This window comes from Dreissena polymorpha, chromosome 14 (genome assembly GCF_020536995.1).
Source record: "Dreissena polymorpha isolate Duluth1 chromosome 14, UMN_Dpol_1.0, whole genome shotgun sequence".
NCBI classification, from domain to species: domain Eukaryota; kingdom Metazoa; phylum Mollusca; class Bivalvia; order Myida; family Dreissenidae; genus Dreissena; species Dreissena polymorpha.
In genome coordinates, this window is record NC_068368.1 from 28711898 (window position 1) to 28733259 (window position 21362).

At 37.7% G+C, this 21362-nt stretch overlaps 1 protein-coding gene across 1 annotated transcript in view; it reads right to left on the reverse strand.

Annotated features, from left to right (window-relative positions):
* LOC127859083 (uncharacterized) overlaps window positions 1–21287 on the reverse strand; it is a 74562-nt gene extending 53275 nt beyond the window's left edge. The window contains exons 1-17 of the mRNA XM_052396506.1: window positions 20950–21287; window positions 19356–19449; window positions 13394–13430; window positions 12500–12620; window positions 11623–11674; window positions 10930–11030; window positions 9999–10087; window positions 9400–9446; window positions 8744–8798; window positions 7649–7718; window positions 6605–6689; window positions 5907–5987; window positions 5137–5342; window positions 4471–4525; window positions 1951–2091; window positions 1172–1398; window positions 539–675 (exon numbers count right to left, since the gene is read on the reverse strand). Coding sequence (XP_052252466.1) covers window positions 539–675; window positions 1172–1398; window positions 1951–2091; window positions 4471–4525; window positions 5137–5342; window positions 5907–5987; window positions 6605–6689; window positions 7649–7718; window positions 8744–8798; window positions 9400–9446; window positions 9999–10087; window positions 10930–11030; window positions 11623–11674; window positions 12500–12620; window positions 13394–13430; window positions 19356–19449; window positions 20950–21117 — 1766 coding nt within the window. The 5' untranslated portion in view covers window positions 21118–21287. The remainder of the gene's footprint in view (window positions 1–538; window positions 676–1171; window positions 1399–1950; window positions 2092–4470; window positions 4526–5136; window positions 5343–5906; window positions 5988–6604; window positions 6690–7648; window positions 7719–8743; window positions 8799–9399; window positions 9447–9998; window positions 10088–10929; window positions 11031–11622; window positions 11675–12499; window positions 12621–13393; window positions 13431–19355; window positions 19450–20949) is intronic.
* Window positions 21288–21362: the final 75 nt, after the last annotated feature.

Sequence of the window (21362 nt, forward strand, 5' to 3'; positions counted from 1 at the left end):
AAATGAGGTCCGGGGACATCACCAGAGAAAAATCATTCTTATCATTCATAGGTCTGTTCATTAAGGCATGTGATAAGCAGATCACACGCCTGTGTAATAAAAGTCAATAAACAAGGAAACATAATTATGCAAAATGTAAAGCCACATGACACTGCACGATAGTAACATTGTGTTAATTTAAATTACACATTGGCAGAATAAAATTTGTTTATAATAATAAGAGTTTTCAATTTAACAAATGTATATAATTGTACTTATTTAAAATCACGAGTATCTTTATTTCAAACATAAGTGTGCAAATCAACCCCATGTCAATGTTATGAGAGATTAGAGCTATCAGTTTAACAGATACGCTATTGTGTCTTAAAAATACACGAAAATACTAGCTGCAATACCAGTCTAATCATGTATACATTTAACCATTTTAGAGCTTAACATTGAGTTGAACGCTCATCTACAATCAAATATTGATCTCGAGAGACTGCGTGTTCATGTGTCGCAATTCCAATGCATTTGGGCTAACAGTTGTTATGCTTACCTGATCACTTCTGTCTCGTGTTCAATAGTGAAGTTTCTATCGTCAGATTTCGGGTGATTCTTGAACACAGTGTGGGCAGTTTTCCTTACTACCTCGTCATGGTCGTGTATTATGCTAGTGAGCAAAGCATCTGCGCTCTGAAAAGAAGATCATTTTGGTTCATGGGCGACTTTTGATCTTATAATAAATATACAAAGAATGTCAAAGTGCTTGTATAATATTGCGTTCCAATACAATACAGTTTTTGAACATTTGTTTTTTAAATAGTATTTTCTGTCATAATTAGTTTAAACTTAACAGATCGAATAATTTTGTTTTTCGATCGATTCTTCGTCAATAGTGATTATACCTCGTTTAACTCGTCATCAAACCATCTGCGCGATTACAAGTAGTAAGTGTGGCGTTCTTATAAATATAAAAAATGCATTTGTGCGCTAGTGAAACAATTTAATAACACCAATTTAACAAAACAAGAGGGAAAAAGGTCCTAGGTCGCTCCCCTGAGACCCGAAGGATCTGAATTGTGGCCGAGCTTTTGTGATATTTGAAGAACCTATTTAAAACTTGTCTAAGAAATCATTAGGACAAATAAACAGGTGATCAAAATAGATAGATACATGTGTACACTTATACCATATTGCAAGAGAAGTGTCTAAGTCCGTTAATTGCCGCACGACGCCATGCTGTGACGCCCACATTCGGCTCCATATACGACATGATATGGCGCAATGATCGTTGTTTCCCGGCATTACCAAGACTTTGTAGGAGAACCATCTTTGTTTCGATGTGCTTCCGGGCTGGCGTATCGTGTTGTATGATGGACCGACGACGGCGGGGTTTTATTATGTCGCTGGACTTGGCTGTTAAAGTATCAAATTTCGCAATTTTTTAAAATGGGCACTTCCTTTGCCGTTTGAAGTTGGCATGAAGAAAGAATGTGTTGGACTTTTATGGATGATCAAAGATGACTTCATACATTTCTAAGCCAATTATTGCGATTCCGACTTAATATAAGCCTATTCAATGTAATAAAAAGCGACAGTTGTTTCAGATGATGTACCGTGTAGAAAAGTTGTGTGATTTGTGGACTTAAAACTATATTTTACAATTAAGTAATCAACAACAAACAACAATGATGTGTCACATTACAACAGCTTTCCGTGTTGCGACCCCAGGTTGCTAAACTATCCTTCTCATTGTCCGTGCGGAATATCAAGCATAAACATTCTTTATGACAATAAATGTGTTCCTTACATTCCTGAATGTCCGTGTGGTTCCCAAAACAATTATCTTTCTTGTCCTCGGACGACTCTTCAAATGTTTAGATTGCAATTGCTGACTTTCGTTAGGATGGTCGAGACAGTTCTGTATGCGCCAAACAAGCCTGTCCGACTCTAAAATAAGTTACTTACTTTCGTTGTGATGGTCGAGCCAGTTCTCAATCCTCTCAACAATCCTGTCCGACTCCGTGGTGTTGCGGTTATGTAGAGACTTGGCCATTGCCCCCAGGGACAGACACGCTCGCTTCCGGGTCTTCGTCAGAGCAGGAGTTTCTTTATATTAAAAAACTAATTTATAAAATGTTTCAGTAAAGTTTGATCACAGACTTAATTACAAAATACAGCAATACTTGTATTCATGTATTCTAGATATGGGTTAATACAATCAATTGTACATAAAATAATATGAATGTGACTACATAAAATAATATGAATATGACTAGTTTCATGACAGTTTACAAAAACAAAAATTAAAGGATCTAGTACTTTTAAATTTAGCTTCATTTTTAGGAAGTGTCGTTCCAGATTAGCCTGTGCGTTTTCTCATTGACAAGCGAACCGCACATGCTAATCAGAGACAGAGAGGATATATATTTTCTATGATCACGAGTGAATTAAAATCGACATTCCACCGAATCCAACAAATTTTCTTTTAATTGTATGCCTTTTTCACCGTTTATTTACATTGTGAAAGAGTTTAACCGGAGAATTTCGCTGGTATTATAACGTCATTTCGTAAAAAAATGACGTCATTTCACAGTAAAACAGTGAACAATATCGATACTTTGATTATTTATATATGGAGAAAGTGTGTCTTAAGTGTTAATTGGCACACTTGGTGAGTTATAAACACCAAGTGTGCCAATAACCACTAAAGGCACACTTGCTCCATATAATGACCTCTTTATTGCATATGTCAATTATGTGTATACATATGTCGTGTACATCGAAATTAATAATTAATATCGTGTATATCAAAATGAATAATTAATATCGTAACAAAAACATAATCTAATATAAACGACACGCTTAACTCAATGACAACTTTAATTCAATATTTATAACAATGAAATTGAAACGAGGTGCACTTACATTTTTTATTATTCCATCTCTTTATTAAACCACACTATTTTATTTTATTCCTATCGAAGTTTACAATTATGCACTATAAACATGCAATCCGAAATACGTTTTGCATTTGTTCGATGCTTTAAACAAATATTTTACTGTTAAGAAACAACACGTCCTTTTTTAATTCCAGATAGTTTAACTCAAACTAGTGTGTTTCGTCAGAGAAATTACGTCATGCAACATACGTCATAATTGCGAAATCAGTTGCATGAAACATAAAAGTACGGAAAGCCGGTTTCGAGAAAAAAGGCGATTCCAAAACCCGTTCAGACGCCATTTTGTTTTAAAGCTCCGGTCGCCAATTACGTAACGTCAAGGCGTGCCGACGATCCGCCGTTACTGGACAACAGGTGCGAGATAACCGGAAGTTTGCAAATAACCTATTTTGGCAAAGTGTGCCAATAACCGGCTATTTGCACACTTGCTCAATACCGGGGTTTTTAACGAGTTATTCGCGAAAAAAAACCGGCCAATTTTGTTACTAAATATAGTAACACATGCAATAATCACTGTTATTGCATATGTTACTATATTTAGAAACAAAATTGGCCCTTTTTCGCGAATAACTCGTGAAAATCTCGGTATTGAGTAAGTGTGCAAATAACCGGTTATTGGCACACTGTGCCAAAATCGGTTATTTTCAAACTTCCGGTTATCTCGCAGCAATGGCGGATCGTCGGCACGCGTTGACGAACTACGACATTGGCGACCGAAGCGTTAAAACAAAATGGCGTCTGAACGGGTTTTGATACAGCTTTTTTTCTCAAAACCAGCTTTCCATACTTTTATTTTTCATGCAACTGATAGCGCAATAAATGACGTATGTTGTATGACGTAATTTCTCTGACGAAACACACTAGTTTGAGTTAAACTATCTGGATTTTAAGGACATGTTGGGCGTGTTGTTTTTTAGCAGTAAAATATTTGTTTAAATCGTCGAACAAATGCAAAACGTATTTCGCATTGCGTGTTTATCGTGCATAATTGGAAACTTCGATAGGAATACAATAAAATAGTGTGGTTTAAAATAAATTTCGATAAAGAGATAGAATAATTAAAAATGTAAGTGCAACTCGTTTCATTGTTATAAATATTGATTAAAAGTTGTCATTGAGGTAAGCGTGTCGTTCATATTAAATTATGTTTTTATTTCGATATTAATTATTAATTTCGATATACACGACATATGTATACACATGATGAACATATGCAATAAACAGGTCATTATATGGAGAAAGTGTGCCTTTAGTGGTTATTGGCACACTTGGTGTTTATTTGCATTCGGGCTAAGCCCGAATGCAAATAACTCACCAAGTGTGCCAATAACCACTAAAGGCACACTTTTTCCATATAATAATCTATACGTATTTTTCACTGTTTGAAACAGTGAAATCTCAGTTTTATTTCAATGATATTTCTTTATAAACCACCGAAAAGCATGAAATAAAACACTTTACGCACATGCATTAAGCCCAGTTTTCCAAGAACGAGGCCTAAATTTGATTAAAACTTTTCACTTACCGCCTGGTTCATGGCCGTTTTCGAAACACATTTTTTCCACAAGGCTCACCAGTTCCTAAAAAAGAAAAAAAATAGGATTGATTATAGTTAAATGTAAAATTCTACATCATAATTGACTGCATTCGTAATGTTTTGTATGTATGATTTTCTTAAATCAGTAAACTAACACAAATCGGCGAACTAAAGATCACATGGAAGCTAAATGAGCCACAGTAACTCATTTATTTATGGGTATAGAAGAGAGTTTATTCATAAAGGAAAACATATAAATTAACATATTAAATAGCAATTGTATTTCAATGAACGGCTAAGTAAGCTTCTTAAAAAGCTTTTGAGTTCCTCATTTTCCTGGGTAGAACCAAACTTGAATGATTTTGTGAGTGCTCCTAGAATTGGGTAGGTACCGAAACAACTCAATCGCCTGGTGGAAACAATATAGATCTACTACAAACGCGCGACAGTAGGGCTAACCTGTTATGAAATATATTTTTAAATTATTTTAAACCAGTGATGGCTAACGTGTTTTCTTTTCTTAAATGAAGAAATTAATGGGATTTATAACTGTGTTTCTTTTTAAACTAACTGACCGTCTAGAAATAGCGTGAGTTTCCAAACAAACCAAAACACCGTGAAAAATAGCGTGTAATTCTATGTATATTAACGTACCGTCACCGGGTTCTGTAGAGCAATTGCGTGAAAAAGACATCTCCTTAGGTCCTCCTCGGTCACATTTGGCTGTGACATCACGTGCTCCAGAACCAGCAGTTGGGCTTCGGCGCTGCCTTCACGTGCAATCAGGTCGATAAACAGATTCCTCTCGTCTACACACACCGTGTCGTTGACGTCACACGTACGTGTTAACGCTTCTTCGCCTAAAATGCAGACAATCAATTACAATTATGTCAATGGTCAGAATCCTTCTGTCTACGCACCGTATCATCGACATCATGCGGACGTGTGAAAGCTTCATGACCTAAAAGGATGTTCTCATTGCAATGGACATATTAATCTCGTCTACGGTAGGATTTACGTCACAAGTATGCTCACATTAACGGCAAATACACCAAAGTTTAGTGCAGTTGAACGGTATGTGGAATTCACGTCAAAGGCATGCTCGCTACAAACTACAGCTTTTATTTAATCAAAAGATTAGTTCAATACGTTGAATATATAGGTTTGTACTATAGCTTGAAGATAAATCAATAACAAGAATTAGCAACACAACTCAACAACTTCTTTAAATGAACTTGATAAATTCCGTTTTCCATATTTTAACAGAGAATACTTTAAATGACTTTACATGGTTTTAACGGAGTATTCGTAATATTATTGGTGAACACATATGCTCCAAATTACTCTTACAAACATTTATTCTAAATGCATGGTTCGGTTAAACATAATGCCGATCATAGTAGATATTATAGTAAAATCTTTACCGAGAGTTAGGAAATCCTTTCTTTCAAGGGACGTAATCAATTCACGCAGCTGATGCACGCACTCAGTTCGGTTACGTTCGTCTGAAAGAATAGTACTCAATATAATAATTTGTATGTCGTAGTATTATTACGTCATAGGTTACGCACAGAAATTAAAAAAAATAATATAAAGTACCAGTATTGTTTGTTCTAACGGTTAGTTGGATATTACTGTTTCATGCAGTCATGTGTTAATTTTTACTCTATCGATATAATTCGGAGTTTAATTTAACATATGTGAGCCTCTCTATGCGAAAATCGGGCTTAACGATTGTTGGTAAAGTGTCGTCCCAAATTGGCCTGCGCCGTCCACACAGGCTTAACGCTTGTTGGTAAAGTGACGTCCCAGATTTGCCTGCGCCGTCCACACAGTCTAATGAGGGACCACACTGGTCGGATACATTCGATAAAAAGAGACCTCTTTTTATCGAAGCATTCAATGATAGAGGAAAGTGTCGCCCATGATTAGCCTGTGCACACGACATCTTACGCAATCAGCCCAGTTTTCCCATAACAAGGCCCAAGTACTCAACCTTTCAGTTGATAATATAGAAGCGTCAGAATGGTGATTATTTGTTTTATACTGATATTTTAATTTAATAAAATAAAATTGAGAAAGTAAGAATCTAGTAAATGTTGAATGCATTTTAGCTACTTACATTTGTTGGTGTAGGAATGGACGCACGCAATATACTTTTGAATCTCCGCCTCAACTTGTATCAATGGTACCTTTTTCAAGGGTTTCTGAAATGCATGTATATCACCATACATATACCGGTATACTAGTATACGAAATTTTAAATGTGAACTAAGCAATTGATATTTTAAACGAATAATCGCGCACGCATGCACAAACATTTTGTGATCACAAAAGCCTTGTCAGAGACTAATCATCGTATCACTACGTGCATTTTTACGTACATTTGTAGAGGCCTGATAGAACAACTGTGTGAAATAACGTGCATATTCGCCTTATGTCCTTTTGTGCAAACAATGAGTTTCTTTAACCTTGCTTGAGTACGTTTGTCAAAAGCTCATGGTACAGAATTCAGTTTTCCATGATTTCCGTTTCAATTTTAACTACATAATGTGTCCACCATAAGAACATAACAATGTACATTTGCATCATACAACCTCATATTTCTAGTTTGAAAAAAAACACTACATAAAGAACTGTTTGAGTCATCGCAGAATCAATATGTTTTTGACGTACAGACGGATGAGCGTACAGGGGTTAAACATAGCGTCCATTCCTTTGAAGCCGGTACAACATGAATATAAACCCTCATATAAAATGTACATCACATAAGTCACCGACAGTATTTTAATGACCACCATGACATTCATTTACATCATTCATTTAAGATAACCAGATTTTAAATGAAAATGTACAAAACATTTTGCAGTTTAAAAGCATTTCATTGGATGTACATATTTTTTTTCAAAACGATAATAGCAGTTGGGCGGTGCAACACGTATACTATGTTAAAATAACGCAAAAAGCACATTATAAAAAAAGTTTCTGAAACATTCGTATATGCACATGTTCGTGTTCACTCCATATGCCCAAAGAAGAAAACCGATCAGCAGAAACGAAAGATTTATTCTTCGGACGACCAGCTAATGTGAACTGTTTTGTGCTGATTTTAGAACGTAACGGCGTTTGTGATGCGGTTTTGATGAGATTGACCGTATCGACTTACCGGTTTGACACTGATGGAATCCCGATGCATCTCGTGCAGAGCGTGGTCTCGAGCAGGGTCGCTGTGCTTGCTGGAATTGAAGAATTGAGCCTCGCTTTGTGAAAACAGGGCTTAATGCATGTGCTTAATGGGTCGTCTTATATAATGCTGTTAAGTCCGCAGAGGCTAATCAGGAATGACACTTTCCGCTCTTATGAATTTTTTTAGTTTAAAGAAAGTATATTCTACCCGAAAATTAAGTCTAGACGGAAATGTTCGTCTCTGATTAGCCCAAGCGGACAGCACAGGTTTATCTGGTACGACACTTTACGAACATGCTTTAAATCTCGCTTTCACAGAGAGAGGTTTATTTACTAAAAAAATGAAACATGGCAATTCAACAAAATCGGATTTGCATAATTTTCTTATTTATTTCTTTAATTAAACAAAGAATTTTACACACAAAAACATGCACGGCCCTCTTCCATCAATTGTTAATTATCTCATTTCGATCCCCTACAGATAGAAATAGACCAGCAATAAAAACACAGCATATGTGTACAGTAGCGGACACGTTAAAAGTAATATACTACCCGTTCTAGGAAGGAATGCATAATAAAATGTTTTGCATATATTACAGACCAAAATAAAAAAATATCGATTGAAATCTGTAGACCAATAATGTTTCGGTATAAGTATAACGCTCACATTATCCTGCTATGTCTGGCACAGACTTTTGAGAAGACTGCATGCAAATTTACTTCACACCGAATACCTGTATATTTAATTCGTTCTACTCGTTTTCGAACATAGTATTTTAAAATGCCAGTCGTTGATATAAAACATTTGTATCAAAAAAGAAACATTAAAGTCCATAATAACCCGTGCTATTTTCTGTGATGTTGTTTTTATGAATGTGTTCATGGTCGCCTTGGATTGGTTTAAACTAACGATGCTTTTCTTTTAAAGTGCGATGGCGGTGGTAGCCATTTGTGTTTGTTGCGTCGCTTGACAAATGTACAAGCACCCGTGCTTATAATTATTTTTCTGATCTGCTCATGCAATAAATCTTGAACTTTAAATCTACTTGTGTATGCTCATAATACCATGTCTTACCTCTTCAACATGAGTTTCAGTTTGCTTCGTGATACTGAAGACACCTTCGGAAACTCTGAAAGGAACGTGGTGACAGTATTAACCCATTTATGCCCAGTGGACTCTCCCATCCTTCTAAAGTGGATCCATTTATGTTCAAAATTAGGGATGTCTAGTATATTTATTTCTATATTTAGAATATTTCTTACAGAAATTCCTTTAAGCAAACAGCGCAGACCCATGATGCGGCGTCTCATCTGGGTCTACGCTGCTTGCCGAGGCCTTTTTTTCTGGACGCTAGGCATAAATGGGTTAAATAATCCATAGTCCTGGAAACATTTAATTGACTAAATATTGCAAAGAAGGTATGGGGTTTCTAAAGAAATGGTCTATGCTCTGTGAAAAAGGGCTTTAATGCATGTGCGTAGTGTAGTCCCAAGTTCGCATGTGCACACAGGCTAATCAGGGACGACACTTTCATATTTTATGATATGTTTCATTTCAAGGAAGTCTCTTGTTAGGAAAAATCAAGTTTAGGCAGACATAGTCGTCCCTGATAAGCATGTGCGGACTGCACAGGCTAATCTGCGACGGTATTTCACGCATATGCATTAGATTCCCTTTTCACAGAGCGCGGCTCAAATGTTTTGTAAAAACACGGCTTCAAGAGCAGTTACCTCCGGAATGTTCTTCCTCGATCACCGCAGCACCTTCAACTGTGTGTCTGAAATATACGAAACGTCGCGGAAATAAAACAAACGTGGCGGAAATATACGAAACCTATATTAAATATACGAAACGTGGCGGAGATATACCAAACGTGGCGGAAATATACGAAACGTGGTGAAAATATACGAAACCTATCTGAAATATACGAAACCTATCTGAAATATACGAAACGTATCTTAAATATACGAAACGTGCCGGAAATATACGAATCCTATTTGAAGAATACGAAACGTGCCGGCATTATGCGAAACGTATCTAAATTACATTTACAGTGTCTGTTGTATAAGAATTGTTCACGAATGAAACATATTAAGCGTGTCTGAAATATACTACTACATGAATATGGCTAAAATAAATTTGGTCACCGCATTGAAACATTGAAACACGATATCACGTGATCAGGTGATCATGGCGATCACGACAAGGACGATCATACGAACTGACACCACAGGTTAATGATACGACATCACTTACGAGCAAACAAAAACACGACAGGGACTTAGTAACGTGCATGTATGACACGTTATCATGACACGAAGACACTTACGAGTTGATCGTGTTCGGGCTGTGCTGCAGCGTGATGTTGTCGATGGCTTCGACCAGCTGCGGAGTCAGACGATCGTCCAAATGGGTTGTCTGAAATGTCAAGGGTGATTTGTTACAACCGGGCCCGGATGCATACACTTACAGGTAGTCTTTGAAGAAAAGCAACAATCCAAATAATTAAAAGAAATGGTTTATAAAATTGTGGTTTTCAAATGTACTTGCAACATCCTAAACTGCTATTTGTTCAAATCTGCTCTGCACTGTACGTAGTAATTTTCAAAAATATCGAAATACTCTAACAAATAGTATATATTCTTAATAATAAACCAGTACAAAGAGCATTAGGGTAAGTGTAAGAAACGCTTGTTTAAATTGATAATTTTGTCAGGAAATAACAGTTGTTAAAACTGTCGAAGTGTAAATAACAAAAAACAAGTTAATACACACCCCATTATACATATCGAGGTAGATTTATACTAAATCTTATTCCCATAGAATCCCATTATTAAAAGACCAACGTGTAAGGTATTTATCCTGCATTTCATAATTTGCAGAGTGCACAAGCCTCGTATCATAATACAGATAAACATGTGTTCTTTTGATAATTGAAATATGTCGTGCAACTTCTAAAAAAAAATCCATGTGCACCCGTGGAAAACAGAAATCCGCTGTGAGTTTCGGTCAAAACCACATTACTTAAGTAAACGCAAACCAAACGTTCGTCTTTCAACGTAGTTTCCAGTGACATGCTCCAAAATGCACACATAGAATATACAAAATAATCTCAAAAGGCATGGGTTGTATTTCTAAATGGGTATTAACGAGAAGGTGAAAGACTCTATATGAAATTGGCTCTACTTTCGAGGGAAGAAGACAACGGATGGATAAACAACATATTACATTGGACTCTAACATGAAGATTCACGTCATACCTTGTAGTGCATTCTATGGACGTCGGTCAGACTCCGGTGTGACCTCAACAACCTCATCCCTTCGCTCGTCCTGCTCGCTTCGTAAGTGTGGTCCAAGTGACCTGGGAAAGCAGTCACGTAGTGAAGTCACATGTACGCATAATATTTTTTTCGGCATTTCATAAGCGTACGGATAGATTGTTTAACAGTTTTTAACAGTTTACTGTTACACGAAAATATACATTGTATGCGTAAACGGTCGTGAAAATTACGCCTCATTTGCATTTACGATAACGGTTTGTCCTGAATAATTACGTCACATGGTAACATTAAGTAGTTCGGTCCTGAATATAAGAGAACTAATGTACTCAGGCAGAGCGTCGAATTCGGATGTTTAATAGGTTTATATCGTACGAACTCTTCGAAACATACATGTATACACCTTTAAGTTGACTATTAGTTTCAATATAAGCTTATTTGCCATCAAGAGTACTTTATACATTTTCTTGTGAAGATCTCTTTTTAATTAGCCCATATACATTTGTTTTTCTTAGCTGTCAATTAATTCACTGGTCCCGACGCAGGTAAACATATTACTTTACTGTACTGACGTCGGAAAATGAATAGAAACTTAAGATTCACTTACTATTTTTGCGTAAAATTTCCCCATGTAATACATGTCATAATTACAAAATTCTCGCGATGTATTTTTACCTGTGTGGTCTTCCTCCATAGAGTCGTACATCCAGAATTGGCCGTCTTCAATCTAGGAACAAACAACTATTGAAAAGCTGGTTTTATGAACGTGCGTAAAGTGTCGTCCCAGACTAGACTTGCAGTTCGCACAGGCTAAAGTGTCGTCCCAGACTAGACTTGCAGTTCGCGCAGGCTAAGAAGTTACTACACTTTCCGCTTTTATGGAATTTTTCCTTTGAATGAAGTCTTTTTAAACAAAACTTCAGTCTAAACGTAAAATGTCGTCCCAGATTGGTGTGGACAGACTGCACAGGCCAATCTGAGACGATACTTTACGAATGTGCATTTAGCCCGGATTTACCAGAGCGCTTCTCATTTATTATTATATAAACAATATGTAATTGCTGGTCACCTATCCGACACAATGCAGTACGGATCATCATCGAATCATAGTACAAATACGTTATTAGCGTTGTGTATCACCCAATATACACTTATTTGTAGTCTTCATGCATGGCTGCTCAACGATATGAGTAATCACCCTCTTGATTTAGGGTATACGCGCCAGCACTAAACATTGTTGTCTATTGACCGACTAACATCAACTAAAATAATGTTTGTTTTGTCAGACACTGAAGTAAGATTCTAAACTAGACCGGCCATTTGATTGTAATGCACGTAGGAATTATGCACTTGAAAGGTCAACTAATACCCTACTAACCTGCACTCGAGTGGTCAACTGATAGGATACTTACCTGCTCAACTTATACCAAACTGACCTGCACCCGAGCGGTTAACTTCAAGTGGTAAACTGATACCAAACTCACCTGCACTCGAGTGCTCAACTGATACCAAACTGACCTGCACTCGAGTGCTCAACTTTTAACGAACTGACCTGCACCCGAGTGGCCAAGGTCGACGCCAATACTTTTTTCAGCGTGATAAGCTCGTGGATTTCCTCCGGGTGAAAATGCACGAAATGCACGAGACCTTCAGGGCTAATGGTGAAGTAAAACCTACAACAATACAAGGAAATAGCATAGTCCTCGTCATAATTGTCATTATCTCCTAATTTATCATGATAATCTGTTTCACAATCACCGTCATCATCCACAGCAGCAGTGGTATTAGTATTAGCAGCAGAAGTAGTGATTATGGCGGCTGCGGAGGCAGTTGTGGTAGCAGTAGAAATGGTGGTGGTGGTGGTGGTGGTGGTGGTGGTAGCAGTAGAAGTGGTGGTGGTAGTGGTGGTGTGGTGGTGGTGGTGGCGGCGGCGGCGGCAGCGGCGGTGGCAGTGGCGGTGGCGGCGGCGGTGGCGGTGGCGGTGGTGGTGGCGGCGGCGGCGGCGGTGGCGGTGGCGGTGGCGGTGGTGGTGGCGGTGGTGGTGGTGGCGATGGTGGTGGTGGTGGTGGTGGTGGTGGTGGTGGTGGTGGTGGTGTGGTGGTGGTGGTGGTGGTGGTGGTGGTGGTGGTGGTGGTGGTGGTGGTGGTGGTGGTGGTGGTGGTGGTGGTGGTGGTGGTGGTGGTGGTGGTGGTGGTGGTGGTGGTGGTGGTGGTGGTGGTGGTGGTGGTGGTGGTGGTGGTGGTGGTGGTGGTGGTGGTGGTGGTGGTGGTGGTGGTGGTGGTGGTGGTGGTGGTGGTGGTGGTGGTGGTGGTGGTGGTGGTGGTGGTGGTGGTGGGTAATATTACACGTAGTGTAAGTACCTCTGGAACTCAAGAAAAAATCAGTTTAGGGGAAATATGTAAAGTAGAAGGTCTGACTAAAATCTAAATAAGGGAAGTAACTTTACCTGTTATTAAGATCCCACTTCAACGGGTTGTCTGCCACTAAAACACAAAACACTAAGCAATTTCATCGTTTAAGATACTATGTAACGCAAATAACATGGTTTCACATTTCTTTCTAATATCAACGTGGGGTGCAAAACAAAAAGCATTTCTTGACTAAATCTAAAGTATTTAATACTCAAATATTGTTTAATATAAACATACATGCAATCCCCCCCCCCCCCCTCCACCCCAAATAATTTAAATTTGGACAAGTCCTCAATTTAGACCTCGCCTGGAAAAACTGGACAAAATGCTTTTACATAACGTGTCGTCCAAGAAAATCACGTGCAGGCAGAGCAGGCTAATCAGGGAAATCGCATTTCACTTTATTTGTATTTTTCGTTGAAAGGAAGTCTCTTCTTGGCGAAAATCCATTTTATGCGGAAAGTGTCGTCCCTGATTAGCCTGAACCGACTTAATAAGGTAATCAGGGACGACGTTTGACCTTATTTTGCATTACATGACACCGCCAAATATTTTGTAAAATTTATGAGCTTGAGGAAATCTTGTGGAAAACTTCAGTTGAGTTTTCATTGTAAGCTTTCTAAAATATGGGCCCAGGTTTTGTTGCACACGGTAAATGATCTGATTGCGCATGACATATCCGATATGTTAAAACATGTACCGATAAAACACTAAGACAAGCGCCCATCTTGAAGTATTTATCTACTCTGCTCTGATTATAAAGTACAGGGTATGTATTAAATAAACGGTTGTTTTGATTTTAAAAGATGTCATTTTGATTACTCTTGAAACAAACACGCTGATAAATATTAGACGCTTTTAAGAGTTCCTCTGAACGACGTCTGCGATAGATGTATCTCATAAATAACTCTAAAGTACCCTGTATCGCCAACAAACGCGGCCTTTTTAATCCACATGTCAATGCCTATCTATAACTATCGACCTAAACAAGTAGATAAATGCATTCGATTGGAAATGTTATCAATACCCAATCGGATCGTGCATAGGTACTTCCCGGTTTGCAATCGATAATACGATATTTTAAAGGACTTATCAGTCATAAATTTTCAATAATATTTACATTGTCATGCGTTTCACAAAGTATTAAGATATATTTCTTTAAAGTTTACTTACACTGATAAAGCGGGACAAAATGGTCTTCCTTGAAAGCCATTATGTATACAAATTACTTATCAAGTAAAAAACAATAAATCGTTGTGGCGACACGTTATTTGCTTTCTAAATTGGCAGCAAATCAAGTGTTGCGAGTTCAAATATCAAACTTCCCTATACGAACATTGAACAAAAAATGTAACTCGGTTTAGGTACCGTATTCATATTTCGTTGCTGCAAAGTACTTAACATTTTATCTTCCAATGAATATCCTTTGTTGCACCGCCCGCATTGAAAACAATACATAACATTGAGTATTCATTACTAGAAATGAGTCGAAAACAAAAGCTAGATATCTCTAATCTTTCTTGAAATCATTTAAAAAGAAAATTGGTCAAACATCTTTTGTACTCAGTATGTTTCTATTCAACGAACATTGAAAACGACTTTCTTTACCGATTCACTCTAAGCAGTTTAAATGCATCCGACTTTATTCGATTTCTTCAAATATATGAATCTAAGAAAGGCCGTGACGTTTTATAAAGTCTTTACCAAACTATGTTTATGAATTAATAACATGGGACTTTAAAAAAGTCAAAATGGCATTAACGCGTAAGTCACTCATGGCCTTTAACCTGTGTGCGTTTTTCCACGAAAATAATTTAAAGCTTACATTTGCATCAGCTATAATGGAAGAAAAGTACGTTCATAGGAAATACATCAATTTATATTTATGTTTGAAAATGCTTGTTACAAATTGAGCCGTGCTCTGTAAAAAAGGGGTTAAATGCATGTGCGTAAAGTGTCGTCCCATATTAGCCTGTGCAGTTCGCACAGGCCAATCAAGGACGACACTTTCCGTCTAAACTAGATTTTTGCCATGAATAGACTTTCTTGAATGGTAAAATATCATAAAAGTGGAAAGTGTCGTCCCTGATTAGCCTGTTCGGACTGCACATGCTTATCTGGGATGACACTTAACGCACATGCATGAAACCCCAATGTCACAAAGCACGGCCCAATTACTGTTCGCGTGATACAAACGTAGTGTTATTACTCGGTTACCTCAAAGGAATCAAAGGTTATTATTATTTATTATCATTAATGAGTCGTGTTCTTAGAAAACTGGGCATAATGCATGTGCGTAAAGTGTCGCCACTGATTAGCCTGTGCGGACTGCACAGGCTAATCTGGGACGACACTTTACGCACATGAATTAATCCCAATTTTCTCAGCACAAGACACATTTGATCGATTTCAATACATTTTATTATTTGAGTCGGTAAGATATCTATAAGAAACGACAAACGTTGTGAATAGTATTCGGGGAGTGGGGTTGACGAATCCATGCTTCGTGGTACATGGGAAAACGCATCAGGGTGAAACGGACAAGGGTGTATTTTTTATTTATTCGAATCAATTCTTATGTGTTAACAGATAAAACATATTTCTTACAAATCTGTAGTACTCGGTTATTGCATACTGATTTTACTTGTGGGCTGTAAAAACAAATATTAGTTACGCAAAACAAAACAAAATATTAAATTAAGTCTGCCCTCATGTAATGCGAGCGCTGTTAATGGAATGGTTATAGCTTTTGGACTCAAATAACTCAGGAATGTTTGGATCAACTTGGGCTCAAAAAGTGATTTGCACATCTACACTTCATGGTGACAACATATTTTAAGGACAAATTTCATCGCTGTAGAAATGTTTCAGTAGTTCGTTCCACAAAAATAAGCAGAGGAAGCGCCCGCCTGTCCAACCGATAGAGCGATTCATATATGAGCCTCGTTTTGGGAAAACTGGGTTTAATGCATGAACGTTTAGTGTCGCCCAGATTAGCCTGTGCAGTACGCACAGGGACGAAATTTTCCGTTTGTATTAACTTTAACGTTCAAAGGATATCTTCTTAGCGATATGAAATTAAGAAGGAAATTTTCGTTTCTGATTAGCCTGTGAGGACAGCAGAGGCTAATCTGAACTGACACTTTAAGCAAAAGCAATAAACCCCGTTATCCCCGAACGAGGCTTATATTCTCCCTCCTTACGGGTGTATACAAAGGTCCCTGGAACTGGGGTTCGAACATCTGACCTCTAGACCATACAGCTGTCGCCCTAATCATTCGGTCATTCTCTTTTATGTCTTTGAAATATGTGATAAACTTTTGTTAAATAGGTTTACATAATTTATTCATAAGAAAAATGCAAAAAACTTTGTTGTTTACGCAAAATAATCATGAACCATTATTAAATCGGCTGTTGGGAATTTCCGCTGTTGGCGACTCGACTTTACCGAAATCCCCAATGTTTTTACATATCAACATGATATAATTCATATTTATATTTGCTTATATGACACTTTGAGTTTTTGTCATGAAAATTGCTACACGGATATGTGATGTACTAGAAAAATGATCACGTTCTGTTTCGGGGATTTCGTACACGGATATGTTATGCTCTGAAATTTATATTCACGGAATTCGGTAACTCTAGAGATTGAAGCTTCTACTCGCACTTGTCACGATCACGTTTCCCCTTTTGAAATGGATTCAACACCTCCAACTTATCATTCTTGAAACCGACTGTCTAAGTTGCAAAAGACCCGATTGACACCCTTAAACAAATGTTCATCTTCGAAAAAAAACAACATCGAAATTCGTTAAAAAACAATATGAACATTGACATTCATCTTGTCGAAAAATTGCGGACAAACCGGTAGCAACCGGCTCTCAGATGGTTAATGTGTCGATATATATTTAGAGTTTACTCAAGAGTGCATGTTAGTTATTCATTATCAACGACCATTTTCCTTCCCCAACGCAGCGTGAAAAATTGAACAATTGATGCGTGCCAAAACTGATAATCATGTCACATTGTTCCGCCTAAGTTTGCACTCATTCGCACAATATTGAATGCAAATGACATGTGTCTCACGCCGTGTGTTATATCCTGCTTTAGGCCGCGCTCTTGGGAGACGGGGTTTAATGCATGTTCGTAAAGAGCAGTCCCAACTGTGCATGTGCAGTACCCCAGGCTATTTAGGGACGACACTTACCGCATTTACTGGATTTTCGCTAAGAAGAGACTTCATTTAAACGTAAAATTCCATAAAAGTGGAATGCATCGTCTCTGATAAGCCTGTGCGGACTGCACAGGCTCATCTTGGACGACACTTTACGCTCACACATTAAACAACGTTTTCCCAGAGCGAGGCTAATTTTTAATAGCTCTTTTTTTCTTTGCGATGTCAGGGAGCAGACTATTTGATCATGTACATAATACTATGTGTCTTTTCCGGTTTCATCCGGTTGCATATATTTTTTCGAAATGCATGACAGATCTTTATCTTCTATCCGGGACTTTGATGTTATCACCAACTGAAGGACAACCTAGTGTTTCAGTGTTGACAAAGAATTCATCAACGCCAAAGATCTTACGATAAACATGTGTATTAATAAAAAATTGAGCAGCACTGTGGGAAAACAGGGCTTATTGCATTGCCTGTCGTCCCAGATTAGTCTTTGAAGTCCGGACAGACTAGTCAGGGACGACACTTTCCGTTTTATGGCATGTCTCTGTCAAATGCTGTCTTTTACTGGCGACAATCCAGTTTAGGCGGAGTGTCGTCACTGAATAACCTGTGCGGACTGCACAGCCTAATCTGGGCAGACACTTTATGCACATGCATTAAGTCCTGTTATCCCAGATCGAGGCTAATAATTAACCTTAAGAAATTAGACAGCTTTAACGTTTTAAAAAATGTTCTTAATAAAACACCATCATGTTGTAGCATATACTTCGATAACGTTTATTTATTCATTTTTTAACGACGCATATAATCGTATTATAAACATCAAAGCTTAATTCCGGCTTTCAAATTGCGCTTGTTTCGGTGAAGAAAAAAAGGAAAGCACACGAAAAGTATGATATTGGGTAAAAAAACACACGTATAAACATGTTCCTGATAACGCAAGATTTATATGAAAGCAATATGCAGACTTCTTAGTGATGTAAAACTTTGTAATAAAATAAGTTTTCTTAATATGCAATCTTGCATCCTAAACGGACAGTTTTATTCGTTTCCAAATATCTTCATACATACTCTCTGCATGAATTATTTTTTAAAAATCCACTTTAAATGCGCAAGTATTCCCACAATTCGATCAGGCTGAAGATAAACCAATCCTGATATACATAGCGCAGTACAGGAAGTTTACATAATATGTGGGTTCATATTCGTCAACAATGAAAATGTTGATGATTCTTTAACATGAAATGTATCGTATATATACGACAGTCTTGTTAACTGTGGTTAATTTATTACTATACATGTTTCCGTCATCATCTGAAGCACTTGACGATTCTTATACAAGATAAATAAAATGTTTTTCTAAAACAAAGGGTGATTGTTGGAATCCAAGATTTTTTTCGTTGCAAATTAAATCAGGAACGTTCACCCGAAGCCGACATAAATAAAAGGGATGCAAGACTTTGTTACATGATCAATAACAGAATTCAGCCGAAGTTGTTTTCGATTTTTAAAATACAATATTATTTTACAACATAAAACATAGAAATTTATGTAAGCCTACATAGATATGAGTCTCACACTTGAAAAACTGGACTAAATGTATGTACGTTAAGTGATTAGCCTGTGCAATTTGCACAAGAATTGTTGCTGAAAGAAAGTCTCTTCTGAACGAACATCAATTGTAGGCAGAGAGGGTCGTCACTTAGTAGCCGGCGGGGACTGCACAGGCTAAGTTGAGACGATACTTTAAGCACATACAATAAGGTCCGTTTTAAGATTTTTTCAACGAGGTTAATAATAAGACGTTTTACCATATCCGTGCTCGGAGTGCTGGACGAAGCTGTCGATTATTAACTGATGCAGGACACCGCCTCCCGAAGTCGCGTTCACGGACCGGATCCGGAACTGAAAGTATCGACGCGTTTGCATAGTATATATCCAATAATGAAAGTATTTACACATGCTTTAATATATTTTATGTGCGTAGTAATACCGATGTTTGCATATATCTGAGCCTTGATCTGGGAAAAAGGGGCATACTGCATAAGCGTAAATTATCGTTAGAGGTAAGCCTGTCAGTAACATGCTTATCAGGGACGACTCGTTTCGCCTTGATTGGATTTTTGTTGAGAAGAGACTTCCTTTGAATGAACAATATCATTAAAGCGGAAACTGTCGTCCCCTAACCTGGGACGATACTTGAAACTGTCGTCCCCTAACCTGGGACGATAATTTAGCCCCATTTTCCAGAGCACGGCTCATTTTTTATATGACAAAACATATGCAAGTAATGGATCTTGTACTGATAGTACTGTTGTTGCTGCTGAAATTAATGCTGATGATGTTGACATTGCTGTTGATTCTTATGTCAAAGCTGTTGCTAAAAGTCAGGGTGATATGTCGATGGTTTTATCTGCTGTGGACATGATGTTGATAACAAAAGACTTCATGCGGTGGTAGTTGCATTGAACTCTTCTTAACAAATACATACCAACGATTTCCCCGTACCATATCTACCAACCTGGGTATCTCCCGTACAACATCTGCCCCGACAAGGGGCATTGCACATTCGTATGTACCAAATAATCTCAATTCAGTAACCAACAAGCTGTTTAATATACAAAGTTGACATTTGGCCTCTTATCGTGACGTTCACCTTTGGGGTAGGGAGGGGGGGGGGGCGGTGAAATACCTTATTGTGGTCATGTGCGGTTTTTATTATTAAGTTACTAAGTATTTTAAGATTGCATGATAAATCACAAAGTTACATTCCGGACAAGCTGTTTCATGTTCAAATTTGACCTTTAACCTCTACATGTGACCTTGACCTTTTAGGCAGAGAAAATGTGCTACGTGGGACACGTCGTCTTATGATCAGTAATGCTTGGGTCGAGCTACTTTAAGTTATTTCAAAATCAATCAATGATTGGCAAAGTTGTGGCTAGACAGAAATTTTCTGACGGACAAGCGAACGGACGGACGGACGTACAGACGGACAGTGCGACTTCTATATGCCGTCATATAGAAATGCATTAACATATTAACACTTGGGCATGGACAGGTTTGACAAGGTTGTAAAACACTTCGTTAAGGAGTACTATACCATATTAATGAACCAAGTATCACAATTCTTCTGTTAAGTTTAACACGGAAAACAAATAGCAAAATAATCATAAACATACACGAAGAAACATAATATAAGAAAACAGATTATAAAACCGAATAAACCATTAAACGAAGATGAAAGCATTACAACGGCGATGATAACAAAAACAAAAACGCGATCAACGACAAAAATCAAAAATAACAATATATATGTAATATTTATCAATAATTGCACACTCAGCACTAATGATCGAAATGACATCCCATGACGTTAGAATGAAAACCAATTTTGGTACTTACTTTGATCACTGTTGTGACGTTATGCATCCCCAGGACGTCAGACTCAGACGAATATGTATAGTGATGATCGTAACCGTCTTCGAAATATACCCCTGACGTCATCAGAGACGTAAATGACGTCATACCGAACGTCAAAAGTAGACATCTCGTTAATGTGGTAAAGCCCATCGTTCTTAGATCAAGCTCTGCAATAGCATGTCGTAGTTTAATTCATAACATGTAATGAACGGTACCATTAGAATTATTGAAGCCAAAATCAAATTGTGTAATACACTGCGCTGCGATCAAAATGTTCTGTCAACTCAAACAGTGCAGTCTGAGCGATATTAAGTTTTAAATCTACGGATAAACTGTGGGTAGGTATTAACCCATGACCCCGTCTGCAATCGTCCAATAACAGACGCTCGAGTGCA